The following is a 19,519-nucleotide window of genomic DNA, read 5'->3' as shown; positions in this document are numbered from 1 at the left end:
AGGCACAGCTACCTGAGATAGTCCACACAAGTAGTAAAGCCTTATTAAATGCTGAAGAGTTGGCAAAATGCTGAAATCAGCTGCTACGGATCAGCTATTATATACAACCAGAAAAAGTCCTATACATGAGAAGTGGTCATTCACTTTCTATCAGTTATAGGACTTTCTTCCACATATCTGACACTGGTCCTAGGCAAACAGAATACTTGAAGAGCTAGACCCCTCATCTGATCTGCTGTTGCATTTCCTACATTCCTAAGGAAAAAATCAAGAGAAATAAAGTGTACCATGCTGTTTTTAAAAGCAACCTTCAATTTTTCAGACAGATGTACAGATGAGGTGTATTTATCCATGTACATTGTCTCACACATATGCCTATCATTCTTAAACATTCCTATATTTTTTATTTACTGAAGATAATGTAACAAACTAGAAGCTCCAAGAGAAAAAGGACTTTGTGGCTACTACTAAATGGTCTCTTGGCATTTCTGGGCATTGTTTAGTTTACACCTGTGACAATGTATCTCTTAACATTTTCCTTAATCGGAAAGTCCCTGTCTTGGTGATAAACTTTGAAAATTACCAAGTCAGGCTTTAAAATACATCTCTCCCATTTAAGCTAAGTTTTTAAGAGAAACTACTATATCTGTCCAAAGTAATTAAAGAAATACCTGAGTTAGTTGTGTGGCATCTTGCCATTGCCAATATTCTAAAAGCTGGGCTTATACTCAAGACGTTGGTGCGTAGAGCAGTTAGATATAAGGAAGTCTTTTTTTACATCTCCCTCTTTTATTTTTGGAAGGTTTAACGTCCCGTTCTACTTTATGCTGCTGCTTGTCTTGGACCTTGTCTTTATTGAACATTTTTTTTGGACAATGCTGCTCTTGGGTCTGTTTTTTTGAGCTGCTGAGTACCTTCACCTCATTTTGACATCAGTAAAAATGGAAAGATTTCACTTCAATTCCTACAAAGACTGCAATGGAGAGTTTTACAGACATGTGGCACTGAGTAGAATTTTTACAGGATGCTGGAAATCTTTGTAGAAGTCACTTGTAGAAAATATCTCTTCAGTAGGACAGAAAATTATACGTCTAGGAAGAGGCAGATTTTTCTACATGTGGAATACATGCAGAAATACAATGATGTCAAATAATTTTAATATTCATAATGCTGTAGACTACTCTTAATTGTCATGCCTGCGTCCTTCATTCCAAAAGGAAGAGGAAACTACTGCTCAGCTATACTCAGAAAGAGCTCCTGAGCTGCTTTAGTGTTGTTTACTTTTCATCCTGGAAAGTAATTTTTTTATTCTGACTACAAATACCATTCATCATCTGGAATAATACAATCATTAGTTCCATATGCATTATATTGCTCAGAGATACTCAGCACTATCTGGGCTTCTGAAATCTTTATATTGTTCTTCATGTATTTTTTTAGTCATTGTGTAAAATATAGCAGTACTGAGGGTGCTGGTCTGAAAAAGTACTGCCCAGAAAAAACATGTCAGCAGTCATTAACTCATTGTATGTATTCAAATTTCTGCCATGTTGTTAAGTGCAGGTAAAAGTCTCTAGAACTTCCTTGCCTTTAATTGTGCCAGCAGCTCTCTCAAAGAAACATACTTATAAATTAAATTGCATGTTCTGAATAACATGCAGAATAAACAGTATACTCTCCAGCAGAGAAAGAGATGATCCAATATTTACAGCAAACCTATTTCCATTTCCATAAACCATTTCATTGCTAGCCTTGCAATACAAGCTGGGCATTTTTTCCATTGCAATTTCAGAATTTGTATGCAATCTGGAACATCCAAGTTTTCGTAGTGTCATTACTGTAGCAACAGAATGACTTGAAGCACAATTATTCTATGAACAAGATCCAAATGTTTTGTAAATTTCTAAAATTTAAGAAATTATAGAAAATAGTTTTCATATGCAGTATGTACATTGATTGGAGAATACTGGTATAAAAATAGTTGCTCAGGAATTCTTCATTGTTTCTAAGTGTATCTGAAGGAAAATGCTTTAAAATGTATTTTTTAAGTTCTTAATATTGAAAATGCTGGCTTTAATAAAATCTGTTAGTGATTTCACTGGTAAGATCAATATTGTTCTGAAATCTGTAGCTTTCTGATGGACTTTTCAATCTTTTGTCATTGTAAAATCTCTTTGCAATGGTGTTCGCATTTCAATTTAATAAAAGTTCTTGAATAAAATTAACAAGTTCTAGCTTTCTTCATGAAATGTAACAATTCCAGTATGTGACATATAAAAAGGAAAATCCAGACATCCAGCACAGTCTGTAGGACGGGCTCCCACTGTTCTGCGTGTGGGCAGTCCCGTGAATAGATGTGTTTAACCCACTTTGCGTGCACAGAGCAAGTGAACCAGTTAACACAGATGTGCACCGGGTCATAACATTTAGTCTCATGCTTCTTTATGGCTCTTTGTGTTGATGAAAATGATTTTTATCACTGAAGTACAGGGATTTCAAGTTAGCAAAAGTAAAGTTTAATTGAGAAAGGTTGAGCATTTGGGAGTCCTAAGATATGTAAGCACTGCCCTGGTTAGTAAAAAGTACAAGTCTCTGACCCACTGCAGCAAGATCAGGCAGTTTTCCTGAAAAACTGGGGCTGCCCCTCAGGATAGGTGACATAGCCTTCTGCCTTAGAACTGCTAGGGTCACCGAAAGCATAGTGAAGTATCTTTCACTGGCAATTGTGTCTAGTTACACTGTATGCCAATTACCATTCTAGGGAACGCCATCACAAATCTTGTTTCTTTTAGTATTATGAGGAACTGGAAGGTAATTGAGGAAGGCAACAGAAAGCTTCCCGGTTTTCCCATCCTTGTAGGAGGTTGTTCTAGTACTTTTTGCTGAGGAAGCAAAAAAAAAAAAAGAAAAGGGTCATCAACCATCCCTCTCACGACATCTTCCCACTTCTCCTTATCCACTCGTCTGTATTTAACGGCAACACCTCCTTCTGGGCTTTTCCCTGATGTGACTTTGTGTTGCCGGTCGGCCTCACGCCCGTTGCTGCCTAGGCCGAGCGCAGCCTGGGGCGCTGGGGTGCGAGGGAGGCCAGCGCTCACAGGAATCACCCCTGTCCTGGGCGGGTAACACACGCTCCCTCACCACCACATTTTCAATTAACGCGCAGAAGGCGACTGACGATGGGATACAATGGGATCACGCCAAAATGAAGCTGCCAGCCCCCGGGTAACAGCAGTTAGCACTGGCCGCCGTCGCAGGCAACGGCCGCTGCGCGCGACGCCGCAGCAACGGCCCCTCCCGCCGGCACGTGCGGACGGGCTCCGCGGGGGCGGGGCGAGGGGCGGGTCCGCGCGGCCTCGGCCCGGCGCTGCCCTGGTCCCGGCCGGCGCGGCGATGGGGCTCGGGCCGCTGCTGTGGGGGCGCAGCCGCCGGCTCGGCAGCGGTAAGGGACCGGCGCGATAAAGGGAGGCGGCGCGGCTGTGGCGGAGCCGGGCGGAGCGGCCGTCCCAGTCCCGGCGGGACGGGGCAGCCGCGGTTGCCCGGGCGGGCGCTCCGCGGGGCCGTGAGGGGCTGAGGTGGCTCTTCCCGCGGTGGGGGCTCGCTCCGCCGGGGTCTGCTGGAGCAGCTGCTGTGCCCGGAGCCGAAAGACCCCGCAGGCCTGGGCTGGCCGGGTTGGACGGGGACGGGAGAGGAGGCCTGGCAAGGGGTCGGGGCTTCTCCCTGGAAGCCCGCTCTCATGGGGGGTTTTGATTGCAGCACCGTCATGTTTGTACGTGGCGGGGAAAGAGGCACTTTCAGTGTAGCTGTAGATCCCTTTGAAAGTGGGCCAAAGGCTGAACTTCTCTAACTTACGGTTTTTAAATAATATTTTTGAGACTGGACTCTTGTAGATGATTAATTCGTTAGTGCTGTAAGTGGTTGTAAGGGAGGGGACAGTGTATGTAACTTGTTTCAGGAAACTTTATTCTTCAGTCATGTACATTTCAATGTTTTAGAAGTTGTTTAAAACCTTAGACATTCAAAAATAAATGTGTCGTTCTCAGCAGATAATGTTAGGGATGCAGAAAGGGAATGTATTTAAATGATAACTTTCCTGATACCTGCTTAATTACACTTCCAGTTAAATGAAAGGTAGGACAGTGTGATGTTTTCAGGATTTTGGAAAGAGGACAGAAGTTGCCAGTGAGAGTTGTCAGGGCCCAGATCACACCTTGTCTGCCCTGAGCAGTCTCACCAGGGGCCTGTGCCTGCTGCCCAGGAGCCCTGTTTCAGCTCAGCCCTGAGCCTTCAGTCCCTGCCTCACCTGTGCCATGGGTATAGCCTTGCCACCAGTCCAGGCTCTGGCCCTGTCTCCTGGATGGACCTTGGACCTATGTTGCAGCCTTGTCTCCAGCCCTGTCTCTGGCCCCATCTGCTGCTGCTCCTGACTGGACTCCTGGACCTGATTCATCTCCTCCGCTTATGTGGGGCACTGTCAGTGGACCCTGCTTTGCCCACCTTGTTCAGCTCTGTTGGGACTGTACCCTGGTCCCTGAGAGCACCGCCTGTACTGCAGTCACCCTGGGCTCCTGGCTTACTCCCTTGTAGAGGATTCCTGCTCTTGTTGTTCCAGATAAGAATTTGTATTAGAAACTGCTTTTTTTTTTTTTAAGTCTTCTTCTGTCAAAATAAAAGTCTATGTGAAACTGAACGCTAAGTTTTAGCGGATAAGAGAGAAGCACCTTTTTTTTTTTAATCGACATATATTTTTCCTTTACAAAGATATGTTACATAATTATTTTTTCCCCCAAGAAAATCCCTCACAAAGAAAAAAAATCACACTTGCTTTGACCGTAGCTTGTGTGTTCTGTGGACAAGCTTATTGAGAAACTCTTTCAGATGTGCACTTTGATGAGTGTTTGATAATTCTCTTACTATTTTCTAGTTGCCTTTAGGCAGCAGAAATGGAAAAGCTCTGTTTCCACACAAGCAAAAATGCCTCCTTGTGATTTTGTACCTGAAAAATACAAAGTAAGTCATACATATTACACTGAAATTAAGTAAGACTGCATTACTGGATCTGAGTGATAGGCTCATCTGCTATAGTGAGTGCATTAAATATGATTATAAACTTGGCTTGTTTGAGCAAAACCCAATTATGTTACAACCAGGATATAACCTATAGATGTATCTGTGTGGCAATTCTGTAAGTTACGGCTAAATTGTTGATTTGAAAAACTTAAAGGAAGTGGTAAGTGCAGAACAGCAGTCTTATTTCAAAAGCTGAGTTTCAGAGATTTGTAGAACCCTCTGTGTGCCAGAATTTGTTAAAATCTTAATTCTGTGAACAGCCACTGTAGACAGCTGTGTAATTTATGTGATCTATTACAGCTCCATTAGTCTGGATCTTTAGAAAACATAAAAGGATACTGACTTTTTTATTCCACTCAGTCCTATCCGTATGAACGTATGCAGAAGATTCGTGAACAAAATATTTCTCCTTCGCTGCGAATGTATTACAAGAAGCCATTGTTGCTGCATCAAGGACATATGCAGTGGTTGTTTGATTATGAAGGACAAAGATACCTTGACCTCTTCGCCGGAATTGTAACTGTCAGTGTTGGCCACTGTCACCCGTAAGTTTGTTACTGTTTGATTTATACTATAAAATACAGAAAGAGATACCTATGTTGGTTTTGTTCTTTGTTAATCTGTGGTATGGTGAGCCTAAAACCAGACTATAATTCACTAAATAGTCATGTGTGTCTTATATTAAGGTCAATTTCCACTACATTTTGAATCATTAATTAATTTTGTCTGTTTGTTCATCCCTCTGGCAAATGGCGCAGTATCTGCATTTTCAGAATTAGTGACAGGTAGGTGTGTGCATGTAAGTGTGCACATGTGTGTTGAACACATGTCTCTTTGTCTCTTCTTGTGCTACGTGCAGGAAGGTAACTATGGCTACCCAGAAACAGCTTGCTCGCCTGTGGCATACCACTAATATCTACATGCACCCGTCAATCCAAGAGTATGCTGAAAAGCTAACTTCTCTTCTTCCGGATCCACTTAAGGTATTTTGCTTCTGACAGGAGCAGGAGCTGGTGAAGGGGGTGTCTGTTTGTAAGAAACACTTAATATATTATACTTAATAAATGACAGCCACAATATCTGTGGAGAGAAAACCTGTATGGGACTACAGACTGTCAGATAAAGAGAGCATGATGACCCTCAAGGCTTTTTCTTTAGACCCAGATGCAGACAAGCATAATATCCCAAGCTCCTGTTCTGTTCTCCCCTTCCAGTTGTCACTGTGAAAGGACATTGCCAGCTTAAAAATTACTGAAGGAACTAAGAAAATGTTAACTATTCTTATATGTAGCCAGCCTTAGTTTGCGTGATCTCATGAAAACTAACAATGAAAAGTGTTTGACAGTACTTTGTGTAGTGAGGTTTACTGACATTTAAATAAATTAAACCACATAAATGTCACATTTCGTATGCCCAGAAACAGTAAGAAAAATATTGTGTTTGCTTTCAGGTAAAATAAACCGGTCATAAAATGAAATTAGGTTAGCAGAAGAGTGGGAAGCTATCACAATCTCAGAAATGGAAGGAGAGTTAAAAAAAAAATGAAAAATGTAAAGCATTTGCATAGTTCAAGCAGTGGAGAATCTCAGTCACTTCTGAAAATCAACAGCGGTGACATTAGAATTTGAGCTGTTTTCAAATCTCAGAACTTGTATTCAGGATATCCCCCTAAATTCTCATTTGCTCCCAATAAGCAAGCTCTGCTTACCTCTTCTGTTCCATGGTTGTGTCTGTGTAGGTCACTCCTAGTAACTAACATGTAGGGACACCATACAGCTCCTTTTACCTGTGTGAAGGTTATTTCTATTTAGTCAGTCGTGCTCAGTTTGACCCAGACACTTTCATTTTTCTTTGAATCACTGTTCCATCTTAGGAAAACTTGAAGACTCCAACTCTTAAAGATTTTCTGTACTCTTCCTGAGCAGATCAGCTTGATCTTAGTTCTCATCTGTAGTGTATGAGCAACATTAATTTTATTACAGTGAAGTGACCTTGCAGTAGTGATAGGTTATAGCTCATAATCCTACTAAGTGACATGGCCTGATGCTGAACCAGAAGGTGGTGGTTGTGTGCTGTATTGATCGTAAGTGTTCTCCCGTAGGTGGTTTATCTAACCAACAGCGGGTCAGAAGCCAATGATTTGGCTATGTTCATGGCAAGGCTATATACGCGTAACTTCGACATCATCTCTTTCAGGTAATGGTGATAGATCTTTACAAAACTCATTTGTGTGTGTGATCAGTCTCTATATGGCTAAACCAGGAAATAATAGAGAACTCTTTTAACCCCAGATCTGCTGAGGAGAATGCTGTAAAATTACTTTATTTGACAGAGAGGAGTAAAACAGGAGTTGACGACTTGATACAGTGTATTAGGACTACTTTACATGCAAAACACAACCTGCAATTTTTGCTTTAAGGGTCTAGTCTCTGTATTCAGGGTGTGCCTTGGTGGATGTTCGTTCAGGGCCAGAGCAGGCTTCAGCAATTGCTACTTACTTCCCCCATTCCACCCTTGCAGTACCCCACTTTGTGGGAGTACAAAGGTACCTCTGGAATAGCCGTGCAGTGAACCGCAGCAGGGAACTGCTGTGGCTGAAAGCTAACCTGGCAGAAGGATTTTTTGTTTTGCTGCCTTATTTTTCTGCCAGATCCCTGAACCATAGTTCATTGTACAGGTACACAAACAGATCTTCTGGCGTAACGACAGAGTTGGTGCAGGGGTGGGTGCTATGTAAGCAGCAGTGTAAGCAGTTCTTCTCTTTACTGTGCATCCCAGGCAGCCTCAAATATTAGAATAAAAGTCCTTGTTATGAAGAGCTGTATTTTTCTGTTATTCTATTTGACAGAACATTGGGTACCCACCTAGCTTGTATATTCTCATTAACAAGCTTTTGATTTGTGTGTAAAACTGGCAGCAAACCACCATGTAGTTTAATGATTAGCAGCATCTGTTGGAGAGAGCAGCAGTTCCCAAGATTCAAAGAACTGAGATGTTTGCTCTGTAGGGCTCAGGTGCCACAGCAGAACTTTGTGAGGCACTGTCTGAATTGCTGTTGGTTCCAGTCATTGTTCTCTTCCCCTTGCAAACATTACCTCACTATTTTAACATTAGAAATCTCAGGAAACCAATGCAGATGGGCAGTCATGGATCTTCCAAAACCAGAGCAAAAAATGGCAGTAGAAATCTTCTTGTTTTGAGTGTAACAATGCACATTTTCCCCAGTAACTTGTAGCTCAGAAGTATGCCTTCTCAGAACTAATATTGCTACAGTCTCTTCTTGGAAATGAATGATGTTCATGTGCTTTGTTTGTTTGCACAGAGGAGCATACCATGGAGGCAGCCCCTATACGCTGGGATTGACATCTATTGGTCTTTATAAGCATGGTGTTGCCAATGGCTTTGGCTGTTCAACAGTGAGATATTTTTTTTTTTAATAACCTGGATAACTAACAGTTTATTTGAATATTTCAACAATTAGTACATTTTCTATTCTCAAAGAGCTTTATGGTCACTAAACTGCAGTGTAGCTGTTCCTGCTGTGTAAGCACAAGAGCCAGAGTCCCCTTTCCTTCTCCGTTTAGTTACTTATGCTAATTTGGAGTTGGGACAGCCATAACACAAGTGGTCATGATTTACAGTGCTTTAGTCATGCTTGGTACTTGCATGAAAGTCTATGTAAGGTGCAAAATAATAATGCTCAGAACCCCTTTTCTTGTTTTTGCAAATCTGTGCAAAGCTGCTTTCAGCTGTTCTGAAGTAGATCCTCTCCTGGAATGAAAAAAACCTGTGTCCCTCATCTCAGCGAGACAGGAGACATAGCTGTGAAGGGGTTCCACTGGCGATAAATGGCAATACGTTATCTCCCTGCCCTTGAGTAGATGCAAATGACTTTCTGTCTGCTAGAAGCTGTCATTTTCTAGTCTGATCTGTACTGGTGATAGCTCAGCCATAGCACTGGCTATAGGAAGGCTCCTTTATAGCAGCCTCCCAACCTGGCTCAATAAATGAGTTGCCTGAAATCACAGAGTGTTTCATCAGCAGTCAGGTTCAGAAGGCTGGAGTTCCCAATTTCCAGCCTGTAATTACTCTGCTAGATCTGCCTGCCTTCCTATATTTTGCAGATTTTTATCATACTTTGGATTATTGAACTACTACCGGCAACTCTAAAAATGTTGCTATTACTCTGAAATACCTGAAACTGCTGACTAACTTAAAAAGTAAAACAAAGGAAATTATCAGTTGAGTGACTGTTGCTGGAATAGTCTAAACTTACTGTTTCCAGAACTTCTGTCTCTGTTCTACCATTCCTTGAGGGGGAATTTTGGTATTATTCCACAAATGTTCTTCAGACAAGTTGCTTGAACTAGGTATGCCCCTTTGACTCTAACAGACTTTTTTTAGTTTTTTTTCATTAGTCATCCCTAAGTACAATCAAAACATCTCTTAGAAAGGTATCATCAGATCTGTAGCTATTTCTCTTATGCTTGACAGACAATGTTACCAGATGTTTTTCGTGGTCCATGGGGAGGCAGCCATTGTAGAGATTCTCCAGTGCAAACTGTTCGAAAATGCAGCTGTTCGGAAGGTTGGTCAATGACAGAAAGTATTGGGCTTTTAGATTAGAGAATACTAGTGGGCTGTGGAAATAGGTTATATTTACGTCCTCAAGAGAGGTAGACCTTTGGTTAGGATTTGCAAGGGCAACCAAAGGAAGTATTGCAGAGAACCTCAGGTACCTGCTTCCCACTGAGAAAAACTTTGGGCAGATGACACCTCATATTCTCAGATTTAGTTTTAAAATCCCAGCCTTTTTTTCCAGCGTTTGTCATGATCAGCTCTGGAAGCTCTGGAACTCAGTTTAGCACATCTGGAAGAACACAAATGTTGATTGGTGTTTTCTGCTGTTTCTGAAGTTTTGACAGCTCTCCAGCTTTTGTTTTGGAATAATATGAATAGTGTGAACAACCTGAAGCCAGTGATAGGCAAAACGTTCCATAGGCAGCACGGTGTGAAAGCTCCTCTACTGCTTTCCTGTTAACAGCAATTACAGTATTTTTTTGCCACTGTTTCAACAGGCGCTTTTCAGTATTTTAATTCACATGCATACATAACAGAATGATTTCTTTTTAGCTTTGCCCTCCCTAGTGAGTGGGAGCATTAGCTATACTAATTGCTCTGTTCTTTATTTTAGTATAGACTGATATGCAGCTGTGTTCTCCAGAATCCTCATACCTGCACTAACCTAACAATTCCTTATGTCTTATGCTGATATTTATTAACCCCTGGGAAAATGTCAGCTTATTCCTTCTGCTGATGTGCGTGATTCACAGACTTTCTCTAACCTACAGCTTACTGACCTGTATAATGTGCAACATCTTATTGTCTGGCAGCTTTGTCTTGCTGTTTTGGAACTGGCATTCCTTAGAGTATTAATGGTTTAAGAGAAAATAACGGCCTCTCTCCTTTAATGTTTAAGCTTTCATTGTGCATTTGAGAGGTGATATTTACCATGCAGTCAGATAATAGTTGTTGCTCAGATGTGTAATTTCATGTTTTTAAGCTAGTTTTGTGTCATTTTAAGTAAATCCTCTTTAAAATATTTCTTCTGTGAACAGGTGTATGTCATGCCAATGACCAGTACATTGAACAATTCAAAGATACTCTGAATACCTCAGTGCCAAAGACAATAGCTGGATTCATCGCTGAACCAATTCAAGTAAGTAGTTTGCCATTTCTCAGTTGTAATAGCACAAATAGTGTGAAACACTCAAATCTGTTATGCTTTAGCTACATCCTAAACAGAGACTTCTGCTGATTTTCTTTTTTAATGCCTTAAACACCTTAAATATTAGAAAGAATGGATGCACTGTCTTAAAATTTCAGCTTTTGTCACTGATTTCAGTGGAGCTAGAATTTTGCTTATGAAGTTAAATTAAACAGAGAATCATTATTAAACATACATACTTCTTCTGCATTTAAAGAGTGAATATGGAGCATGCTATTGTTTAGCTTCTAATACCTCCTTCCAAATTTCATACTGCTTTTCTCTACTGTTTCTATAAACTTTGACTCAGTCCCCCTTCCACCTTCCCAGCCATGTTGTCCCCTATACTTTTAGCAACTGTCCAGCAAGTGGTGGCCACAGGATTCATTGTCTTGGTGCTTCATCCAGGTTTCAGAACTGCTTTATATGCGGTTCTTAAATAGGAAGAATGGAGAATGTATCGTGGGAACAGTAAATGGAAGAAAAAAAATGTGAGAATTGTGAACACAGAGAAAACTGGAGCTGTTCTCTGTTTTTGCTGTCTTCTAAGCCTTTACATACTTTAGTCTTAAGAAGCTCTTGCAGTCCAGGTGTAGAGTGGAATTTCTGATTCAAATGGAAACTGGGAAGGTGAACAGAAATTGAGGAAACGTTTTAAACCCCCCAAAAAAGGGATGTGAATTCTCTTGTTAACTTTGTCATCAAACACAGTTTCTGGGTTCTCAGCGTGTAGGTTTTTGAAGGTACTTGTTTTGGCAGTTTATCTTTAATTAATTCTGTCTTACAGTGATCCAGTTTACAGTATGGCCTCATAAACATTTTTACCAGCGCAACTAGTGGAACAGCGAACTGCCCTGTGGAACGGGAATGAGTGACCTGAGCAGGAACTTTTTGAAGCAGTTTCACTGCTGAAGCCAGAAACTTGAGACAACAGTCTTGCTATTACCTGAGGGCTGCTGGTATTTTTTCTTATTGTAGGATAGTAACACAGTGGAACTCCTGTTTCCTTGTTTGTTCCTGAAGACATTGTCTTTTTTGTCTTGGCAGGGTGTTAATGGAGCTGTTCAGTACCCAAGAAGTTTCTTAAAGGAAGCTTATCGGCTAGTACGGGAAAGAGGGGGCATTTGTATTTCAGATGAAGTGAGTTTTTTTTTACATAAGAACTCTAGCGTTTGGGTTACCTCTGAAAGTCATCTTAAAAGAATCTAAGAGAATGCAAACTGGAAGCCTGGAAATAATCAAAATTAAATGCTATACATTTCATAGCTTATGTTTAACACCGTGCATCTTTCCAAGCTTAGGAGCCTCCCAGTTTTTACTGTTTTTATTCTGCTATGTGGTATTCTGATTTTAGACACAGGTAATATTAGTAGCAGACTTCAGCCCTTAACTTTTGGGAGCAGTAAATTTATACAAATATGCAGCTTATAAATGCCAGCTGTGATGTGAGGTGTGACACAGTAACAGTTGCTGTTATGATTGTTGTTGGCATACACAAACTAGAAGGAAGTTCATTGCTATACTTGTGCAAATACATTTTATAAATAGAATTTGCTTAGCTAAAGTTATTTTTAAATAGTAGCAAATGCTTCAAAGTGACGGTGATATGTACCTCAAACACTGCAGTGGTAGAAATCAGCAATCATGGGGTTGTATTTTTGAAACGTGATAAGCAGCTGCATTCCCTCTCCATTTTGAAATGGAAGCTGCAGCTTATTTCTGCATCTCACCATGCCTAAGACATGGTGACATGTTATCTCTTTCATATGTGAAAGCAAAACCCAATTACAATAAATAATGTTTTGTTCAAAGCCATCTGAATAAGGATCCTAATACAACTTGACTCCAGGTGTAGTTACAGTTTAATGCAAACCAGGAACAATAGAAAGACAAGAAAAAGAAACCATATTGTAAAATGTGAGAAAGTGATGGGGGTTTCTCTGGATTTTTCTTTTGAAAGGTACAGACAGGATTTGGACGGACAGGCAGCCATTTCTGGGGATTTCAAACACATGATGTAGTCCCTGACATTGTTACTTTGGCAAAAGGAATTGGTAATGGCTTTCCAATGGCAGCTGTTGTTACAACAAAAGGTATAAGTGTTCTGTTCTGCTAAGGATTAAAATGGAGCAAGTACAAAATACACTATACAATAATTACTTACTGGAGAGATGGGTGTTCAAACAGCTGAGCTTGATTAATAATCTTCGTCTCAATCTGTCTTTTGACAAATGAGTTGGATTCTCATTACTCATTTGTTTTACCAAGTGCTGTGCTATACCAGTGCAAAGCTTTATTTAGATGGGGTTAGTTTTGTAACTGAAGCAGGAATGGGCTTGTGAGTCATTGGCAGAGCTGGGAATAGATCCTGGAAATCCTCACTGAGGTCACCTTTTTACTAATCGATGTACCGCGAGTATACAAGGCAACATGCCTACCTGCTACTTGATTCATACAAATGACTGGCTGAATCCAGTGAAGAAAATTTGTAAATGTCAGTTTAAGGGGACAACTGATAGCATATGTTAGAAGTGTGACTTTTTTAAAAAAGTCTGGTTTTAGCATCTGCTAGACACTGTAGTTTTGGGAAATAGTCATATTTTGCACAGACTACTTGCAGGAAAAAAACAGAATTTTTCTATTCCGTTGTTTCCAGTACAATCGGGGTTGAAGCACAGCAAATTTAACTAAACAGTTAAGTTAGAGCAGATAAGTACTGTTACCAAACATAAGGCAACTGTAAGAGTAATCAATGTTATTCTTTTTCTTTTAGAGATTGCGAGTTCCTTGGCTCAAAACCTTCACTTTAACACATTTGGAGGAAGCCCTTTGGCCTGCGTAGTTGGAGCTGCAGTTCTTGATGTAGGGAGAATGTTATATAAATTTGTACATTCCACACTCTTTCTTGTAGCAAAAGATGAAAAATGTTTACATTTATTCTTACTACAAAGTTATATGTGGGCAATTGTTTAAATAACTGTATAAAATGCATAAACATATGCATCTATTATGCATACACGGCCAATGTGCCCTATGTGTAGGAAAAAATAAATTCCTGGTTAGTTCCATTGCAAAATTTTCATCCCTTTAGCAAGAATAGGAGTCGTCTATGTTTTCAGAATCATCTTTCTTTGTCTCCCTTCTGTTCTTTACTTTGTTAATAAAAATGTAGGAAAGCACTTTCTCAAAAGCCTTAGCTAACTCTTCCATAGGACTACACAAATACTCAGCTAAACCAAGTTTATTGTTTGGCACACATGCTTAACAAAATTGTTTTAATTCCACAGCTTTTACCTTACCTCTAAAAAGCCTTAATGACTAGGTAGTTAAAAATATTTCAGGTCAGAATTCCTTTCGAAAAAAAATCCCTTATGAAAAAGACAATACTGTGTTCAGTATTGGGCTGCTCACTACAAGAAGGACATTGAGGTGCTGGAGTGTGTCCAGAGAAGGGCAACAAAGCTGGTGAGGGGTCTGGAGCACAAGTCTTATGAGGAGCGGCTGAGGGAACTGGGGTTGTTCAGCCTGGAGAAGAGGAGGCTGAGGGGAGACCTTATCGCTCTCCACGACTACCTGAATGGGGGTCGTGGTGAGGTGGGTGTTGGTCTCTTCTCCCACGTAACTAGCGATAGAATGAGAGGAAATGGCCTCAAGTTGTGCCAGGGGAGGTTCAGCCTGGATATTAGGAAAAATTTCTTTACTGAGAGAGTGGTCAAACGTTGGAACAGGCCTCCCAGAGAGATGGTGGAGTCACCGTCACTGGAGGTGTTCAAAAAATGTGTAGACTTAGCACTGTGGGACATGGTTTAGTGGGCATGGTGGTGGTGGGTTGATGGTTGGACTTGATGGTCTTACAGGTCTTTTCCAACCTTAATGATTCTGTGAATAGAAAACTTTGCAACATATTTCACTTATTATTCAGCAGAAAATCAGTCAGTGGGCAGTAGGTCGCTATTTAATTTGTCTTGGCCATGTAGAGGCCATTTTTCCTTTAATCTCACTTCATTACAGCAGACACTGTTTCTGCTCATGTTACTTTCCTGAGTGTTTTGGAGGGTTTTTTTAAGGTATTTTGTAAGATGACTGATCATATAAATAAAAACATTTTGAAAAAACAGTTTACAAATATGAAAGTCTGAACCCATGTTTTGGGGTTTTTTGCCTCTGAAGTAACTTGGACTTATTTCAGATCCGGGCTCCAAGGAGGTTGTCAGAGTCAGGAAGAATAAAATGGAGTTGAAAGAAAAGAAAAAAAAAGAAAATAAAAAGGAGAAGCACTCACTGTAACTTCTCTATGTGGGTTTTTTTTGGTTTTTTTATGTGACTTTTCTTAATGCAAATATAAGTTCATAAAATGGTTTGTGTGTGTCAGTGCTGATAGCTGGCTGCATGTCAGAACTTTGATTAAGGCAAGCAGAGTAAGGAACAAAAAAAAAGATTGTGATTAAAAAGCACGGTATTGATGAATCTAATTAAAACACTCAAGTTGTTTCCTAAAAGGCTGCCTAGTACACATAGGTATGCCTTGTCAAATTACGTTCTTCTCATGATACTGGAGAAAGAATTAAAATATTTCTAGTAAGATTTTGAAAATAATCCTGCTGGTCAGGTATTTTTTAGTTATGACTACAAGTGAGCATGAATTACTGGATTATGTTTATGGAATAATAAGTAAAACATGAAAAATGCCACAGCAACATCAAAATACTATGTTCAGTTGTACTCTGATGCCATTAGAGGATTGTAAGAAGAAAACTTTAAGGACTGTATTAGTGAGGGAACATAGTCTGCAAGGAAGGGAGATGAACATAATGTGTCATCAAGTTAAATGGGGATTAACTGACCATATTGGAAGCTTTTCATGCAAAACTGTAATTTTACATCATTTTAACCAGGCTATTGAAGAAGATGGCCTACAAAAAAACAGTGAGGATGTGGGAACATATATGCTACTGGAGTTGGCTAAACTACGGGATAAATTTGAGATTGTTGGAGATGTCCGTGGCAAGGGACTTATGATTGGAGTAGAAATGGTGGCAGATAAGGTTAGTGATTTACTTTATTCCTTTCAATTTACAGTTCCATTGAAAGTTTTATCACGTTTTATTTCCGTTGAAATAATAGGAAGATTTTCTGTTAAAAAACAGCTAGTGAAGTGAGAAAACATTGCTCTGGCTAAAAAAGAGCCAGAACATTGCAGCATTTCAAATATTTCACAAACTTTGAGTAAACAGTGACTTGTGTACCTTAATTACATAAACTCATCTTAGAAAACAGATAAATTATGCAGCTAATGTTTTCAGCCAGAGATGGGGGTGGAATTTATTGGAGAGACTAGAATATACATCTTTTTCATAGAACTGATTTAGGATATCTAAGTGAAGTTTAATGTTCATTTTCCGTAGGACAGTCGCCACCCTCTTCCAGCTGAAGAAATCAATCAGATCTGGGAGGACTGTAAAGACATGGGGGTTCTGATTGGCAGAGGAGGACTCTACAGTCAGGTAGTGAACCTCTGGTTATACATAGAGCTTATTTTCTGTCCTCATGAACTACATCCTGTTTCCCTCAAGCTAGATTAACTTTAGTTTAGTAAATAAACTAGAAAATGTACTCTTAGTAACTAGCTCCGTTTAATTTTGCGTAATTTACAAATTGGCCAGAAGCTATTTGTTTCTTTTCAAGTGTGCTGAACTAGCTCTAAGCATGCGGTTTTCCTTTAGAGAGACAACCTCCCCTAGAAAAGGAGTGTACTATAACGTGTGTAAATTAGAAGAAATCAGCAATATTCAGGTCTGCTAAGTCTTTGCTACTGTTCTGGTTATCGCCTGACCTGTCAGCACAGAACAAGTTCGGTTTTGCTAGTTCTTTCATTCTGGAGAGCTGGTAGCATTCCACCTATATGGTAATTTAAAAAAAAAAAGGAAAAGTGAGTTCAGCAGTGCCACACAAAAGTGAGAATTGCATGTGAATGGGCATCAGCCCACAGCAATTGAAGATGCACCATGCTGTACCCAGGGCACTGTGTCACCAGCTTCTTACAGCATTCGAGTTACTAGAGGAGAATTGCCTCAGGGCTGGTCAGATCAGTGAAGCCTACTGACACAGAGGAAGCAGCTTGTGTATAAGATAGATGAAGGCTGGCTAAAATAGGTGGGACGCTGCATCTGTCACCTCATCGGTTCTTCCATGAGTCGCAGACTAACAGGCTGCAGCTCAGAGTGTAGTAAAATCTGATTCTGTTTCATGACAGTGCTGTTTATCTGTTTATCAGTTGGGTGCTGTGGGTGGGAGAGGCCATTATTCCACTCTTGCTGCATAAAGTCCTGGGATATGATAACAGAAAAATTTAAACTGAAAGTTTAAAATTCTTAGGGAAATTAAACACTCTTGTAAACATTATAATACAGATCAACCATTTGGATTTAAGAACGTAAGTTCTTGAGAAGTTAAACTATGCATATATCCCTTCCTGATCAACATGCATTCAAGCTATAGTACCCTAACTGAAAGTTAGCATTTAGTGATTCTTTGATAATACATTCTCTTAGAAGCCTTAAAAAAAGCCTGTAACAGCAAATCAGCTGACAGAACGCAAGAGGCTGCCACTCTCAATAGATACTTTTCCCTGTGGCAAAGCTGCCAAAAAGGAAAATGCACCTATGTCTCTGTTCTTTCTTAGGACAAACCCACCTAAGGTTTTATACTAGCTCTATCTGGAATAACAGCTGCAAAACATCGTCTACTTTAGTCAGGTCTCTTTTGGAGGCAGTTGCTTTGTCACAAGAGTGGAGTGGGGAGTTGGATGCAGTCAAGTCCAAAATTGCCCCACTTCAGAGTGCGTTTATCAGAAGCTGCAGTCCCTGCGCTGCTGTTCTCCTATATATTTTCACACTTTTGGTTAGATTTTTTTGAGCAGAAGGTGAGTGCTGACCTAGATGGGCTGCTAGAAACTGTATTCTTTCCATACAATTTTAAGGATTTATTTTTTTTTTATCTCTCTTCTCAGACATTTAGAATTAAACCTCCTATGTGCATTACTAAAAAGGATGTCGACTTTGCTGTGGAAGTATTTCATTCTGCTTTACAGAGACACATGGAAAGAGCAGCTGCAAAATAGACTTGATTTGTTTCCGTACATGAGACGCACAGAGAACCCCTGATACTTGCCACCCAGACTCTGCACTGATCTACAGTGGATGAGAAAATCATAGTCTGAAGATGAATACTTGTTCGCTATTGTAAGAGCAGCCTGAGAAAGCCAGTGTTAACAAAGAATATGCTATAATCTCTTGCAAACAGACAGTTCAGTTCTACAGTGGTGTCATGTATTGGCTGCACCCCTATTCTTGCCTTAGCATAAAAAACCCTGATTGGGTTAACTGGGTATCAGATGAAGAGGGATATATATACTCACCTTTCATCTATGAAAATCATAAAAAAACCTGGTAATTGTTAGAAAGAGTAACAGCAAATTAATAAAGTTGTTTAGGGGAAGTGCGTGCTGTTTGGACTTTGTAGCAACCATAGTCCCCTTGAGAGTGGTCCCAGTGCTGCCATGGTGTGACTCCTGGTGCTCTGGCCGTGTTCCTTTGTACTGCAGTGTTTACTGTTCGTTCTTAAATACATTTTTCACAGAAGAACCACATGCTCCCGAGTGGCTGAGTGTTGGTGTGCGGTGGGCCTGCTGCAGAGCAGGCTGGGATCAGGGCAGGGCAGTCCCCGCCTGCCTTCCACAGCAGTCGCTGCTGCCCCCACCCCCGCTACAAAAACCTTGCCATTTATACCCAGTACATACAAGCATTTGTAAAACACACACATGATAAAGCATTTGTTTTTATTTAAATAAGAAAAAAATTTAAGTCAAAAAGTAATACTGTAGGGTTCAGTCTGTGAGATTTCATTTACATAAGCATAGTCAATCTCTGGCTGAGAACCACCCTGAGCAGAACCCAACTGGTGGTTTCAAACAGAGTTAAAACTGTTTACCCTTACTACAAGGATACACTGTAATTAGAGCATGAAAAAAATGTGTGTGTGCAGAAAAGTTGAAAAGTTTCTAATTACAGTAATTATTTTTACGATGGGGCTCTAATCCAGTCATCGTCCCCTCCAAAATACGCTTTTCTTTTCCTTCTGCTTTTGGCATTGCACAGCACACCCATCAGTCATTTAACAAAGATGCAAACGCTGATGAAGATGCCACGTGTCTTTCTTACATAATGTTTCAGTTCACTACATCCTTTGGTTTCCAACAAAAAAAAATGGTGTTGTGGACAGTCAGCAAGAACTGTACATTTATCATTGTGGGACATGGCTTAATGGGCACGGAGGTGGGGTTTTTTTTTTTTGGTTGATGGTTGGACTTGATGATCTTACAGGTCTTTTCCAACTTCAGTGATTCTGTGATCATTTTACTTGCATTCAAATTTTAACATCTGAATAATTCCTTGACCCAATCAAGGTACCACATCAACTTGTGGGGGAAGGAGAGGATGCTGCCACTTTGTGTGACAAGGTGAAACTTCAGGGGAACTTAGTTCATGCAAGATCCATGCTTCTGGAAAATTCTAATCAAGGGTTTTCCTAAACAACATACTACAGCCCTTGCTGAGCACTGTCTTCTCCAACTGCATTGACAATTCCTGTGTAAAATCCACTTCCACTCCAAAATCACCTTTT

General features: G+C 40.3%; 2 protein-coding genes across 2 annotated transcripts; one reads left to right on the top strand and one right to left on the bottom strand.

Moving 5' to 3' along the window:
- Window positions 1-3,195: 3,195 nt before the first annotated feature.
- LOC132320684 (basic proline-rich protein-like) lies at window positions 3,196-3,765 on the bottom strand. The gene has a single exon (XM_059833427.1). The coding sequence runs from the start codon at window positions 3,763-3,765 to the stop codon at window positions 3,196-3,198; it is 570 nt and encodes a 189-aa protein (XP_059689410.1).
- A 1,194-nt stretch (window positions 3,766-4,959) lies between these two features.
- Window positions 4,960-17,957, top strand: AGXT2 (alanine--glyoxylate aminotransferase 2). Its single transcript, XM_009809286.2, has 13 exons — window positions 4,960-5,010; window positions 5,431-5,615; window positions 5,930-6,053; window positions 7,172-7,266; window positions 8,393-8,486; window positions 9,565-9,658; window positions 10,689-10,789; window positions 11,885-11,977; window positions 12,798-12,930; window positions 13,611-13,699; window positions 15,733-15,882; window positions 16,243-16,341; window positions 17,847-17,957. Exons 1-13 carry the CDS (start codon window positions 4,975-4,977, stop codon window positions 17,955-17,957), a joined length of 1,404 nt encoding a protein of 467 aa, XP_009807588.2. The 5' UTR covers window positions 4,960-4,974.
- The last annotated feature ends 1,562 nt before the right edge of the window (window positions 17,958-19,519 follow it).

This window comes from Gavia stellata, chromosome Z (assembly GCF_030936135.1).
Source record: "Gavia stellata isolate bGavSte3 chromosome Z, bGavSte3.hap2, whole genome shotgun sequence".
Lineage (NCBI taxonomy): Eukaryota > Metazoa > Chordata > Aves > Gaviiformes > Gaviidae > Gavia > Gavia stellata.
The sequence above is the reverse complement of the archived record's forward strand: the minus strand, read 5'-3'. Positions and strand labels throughout refer to the sequence as shown.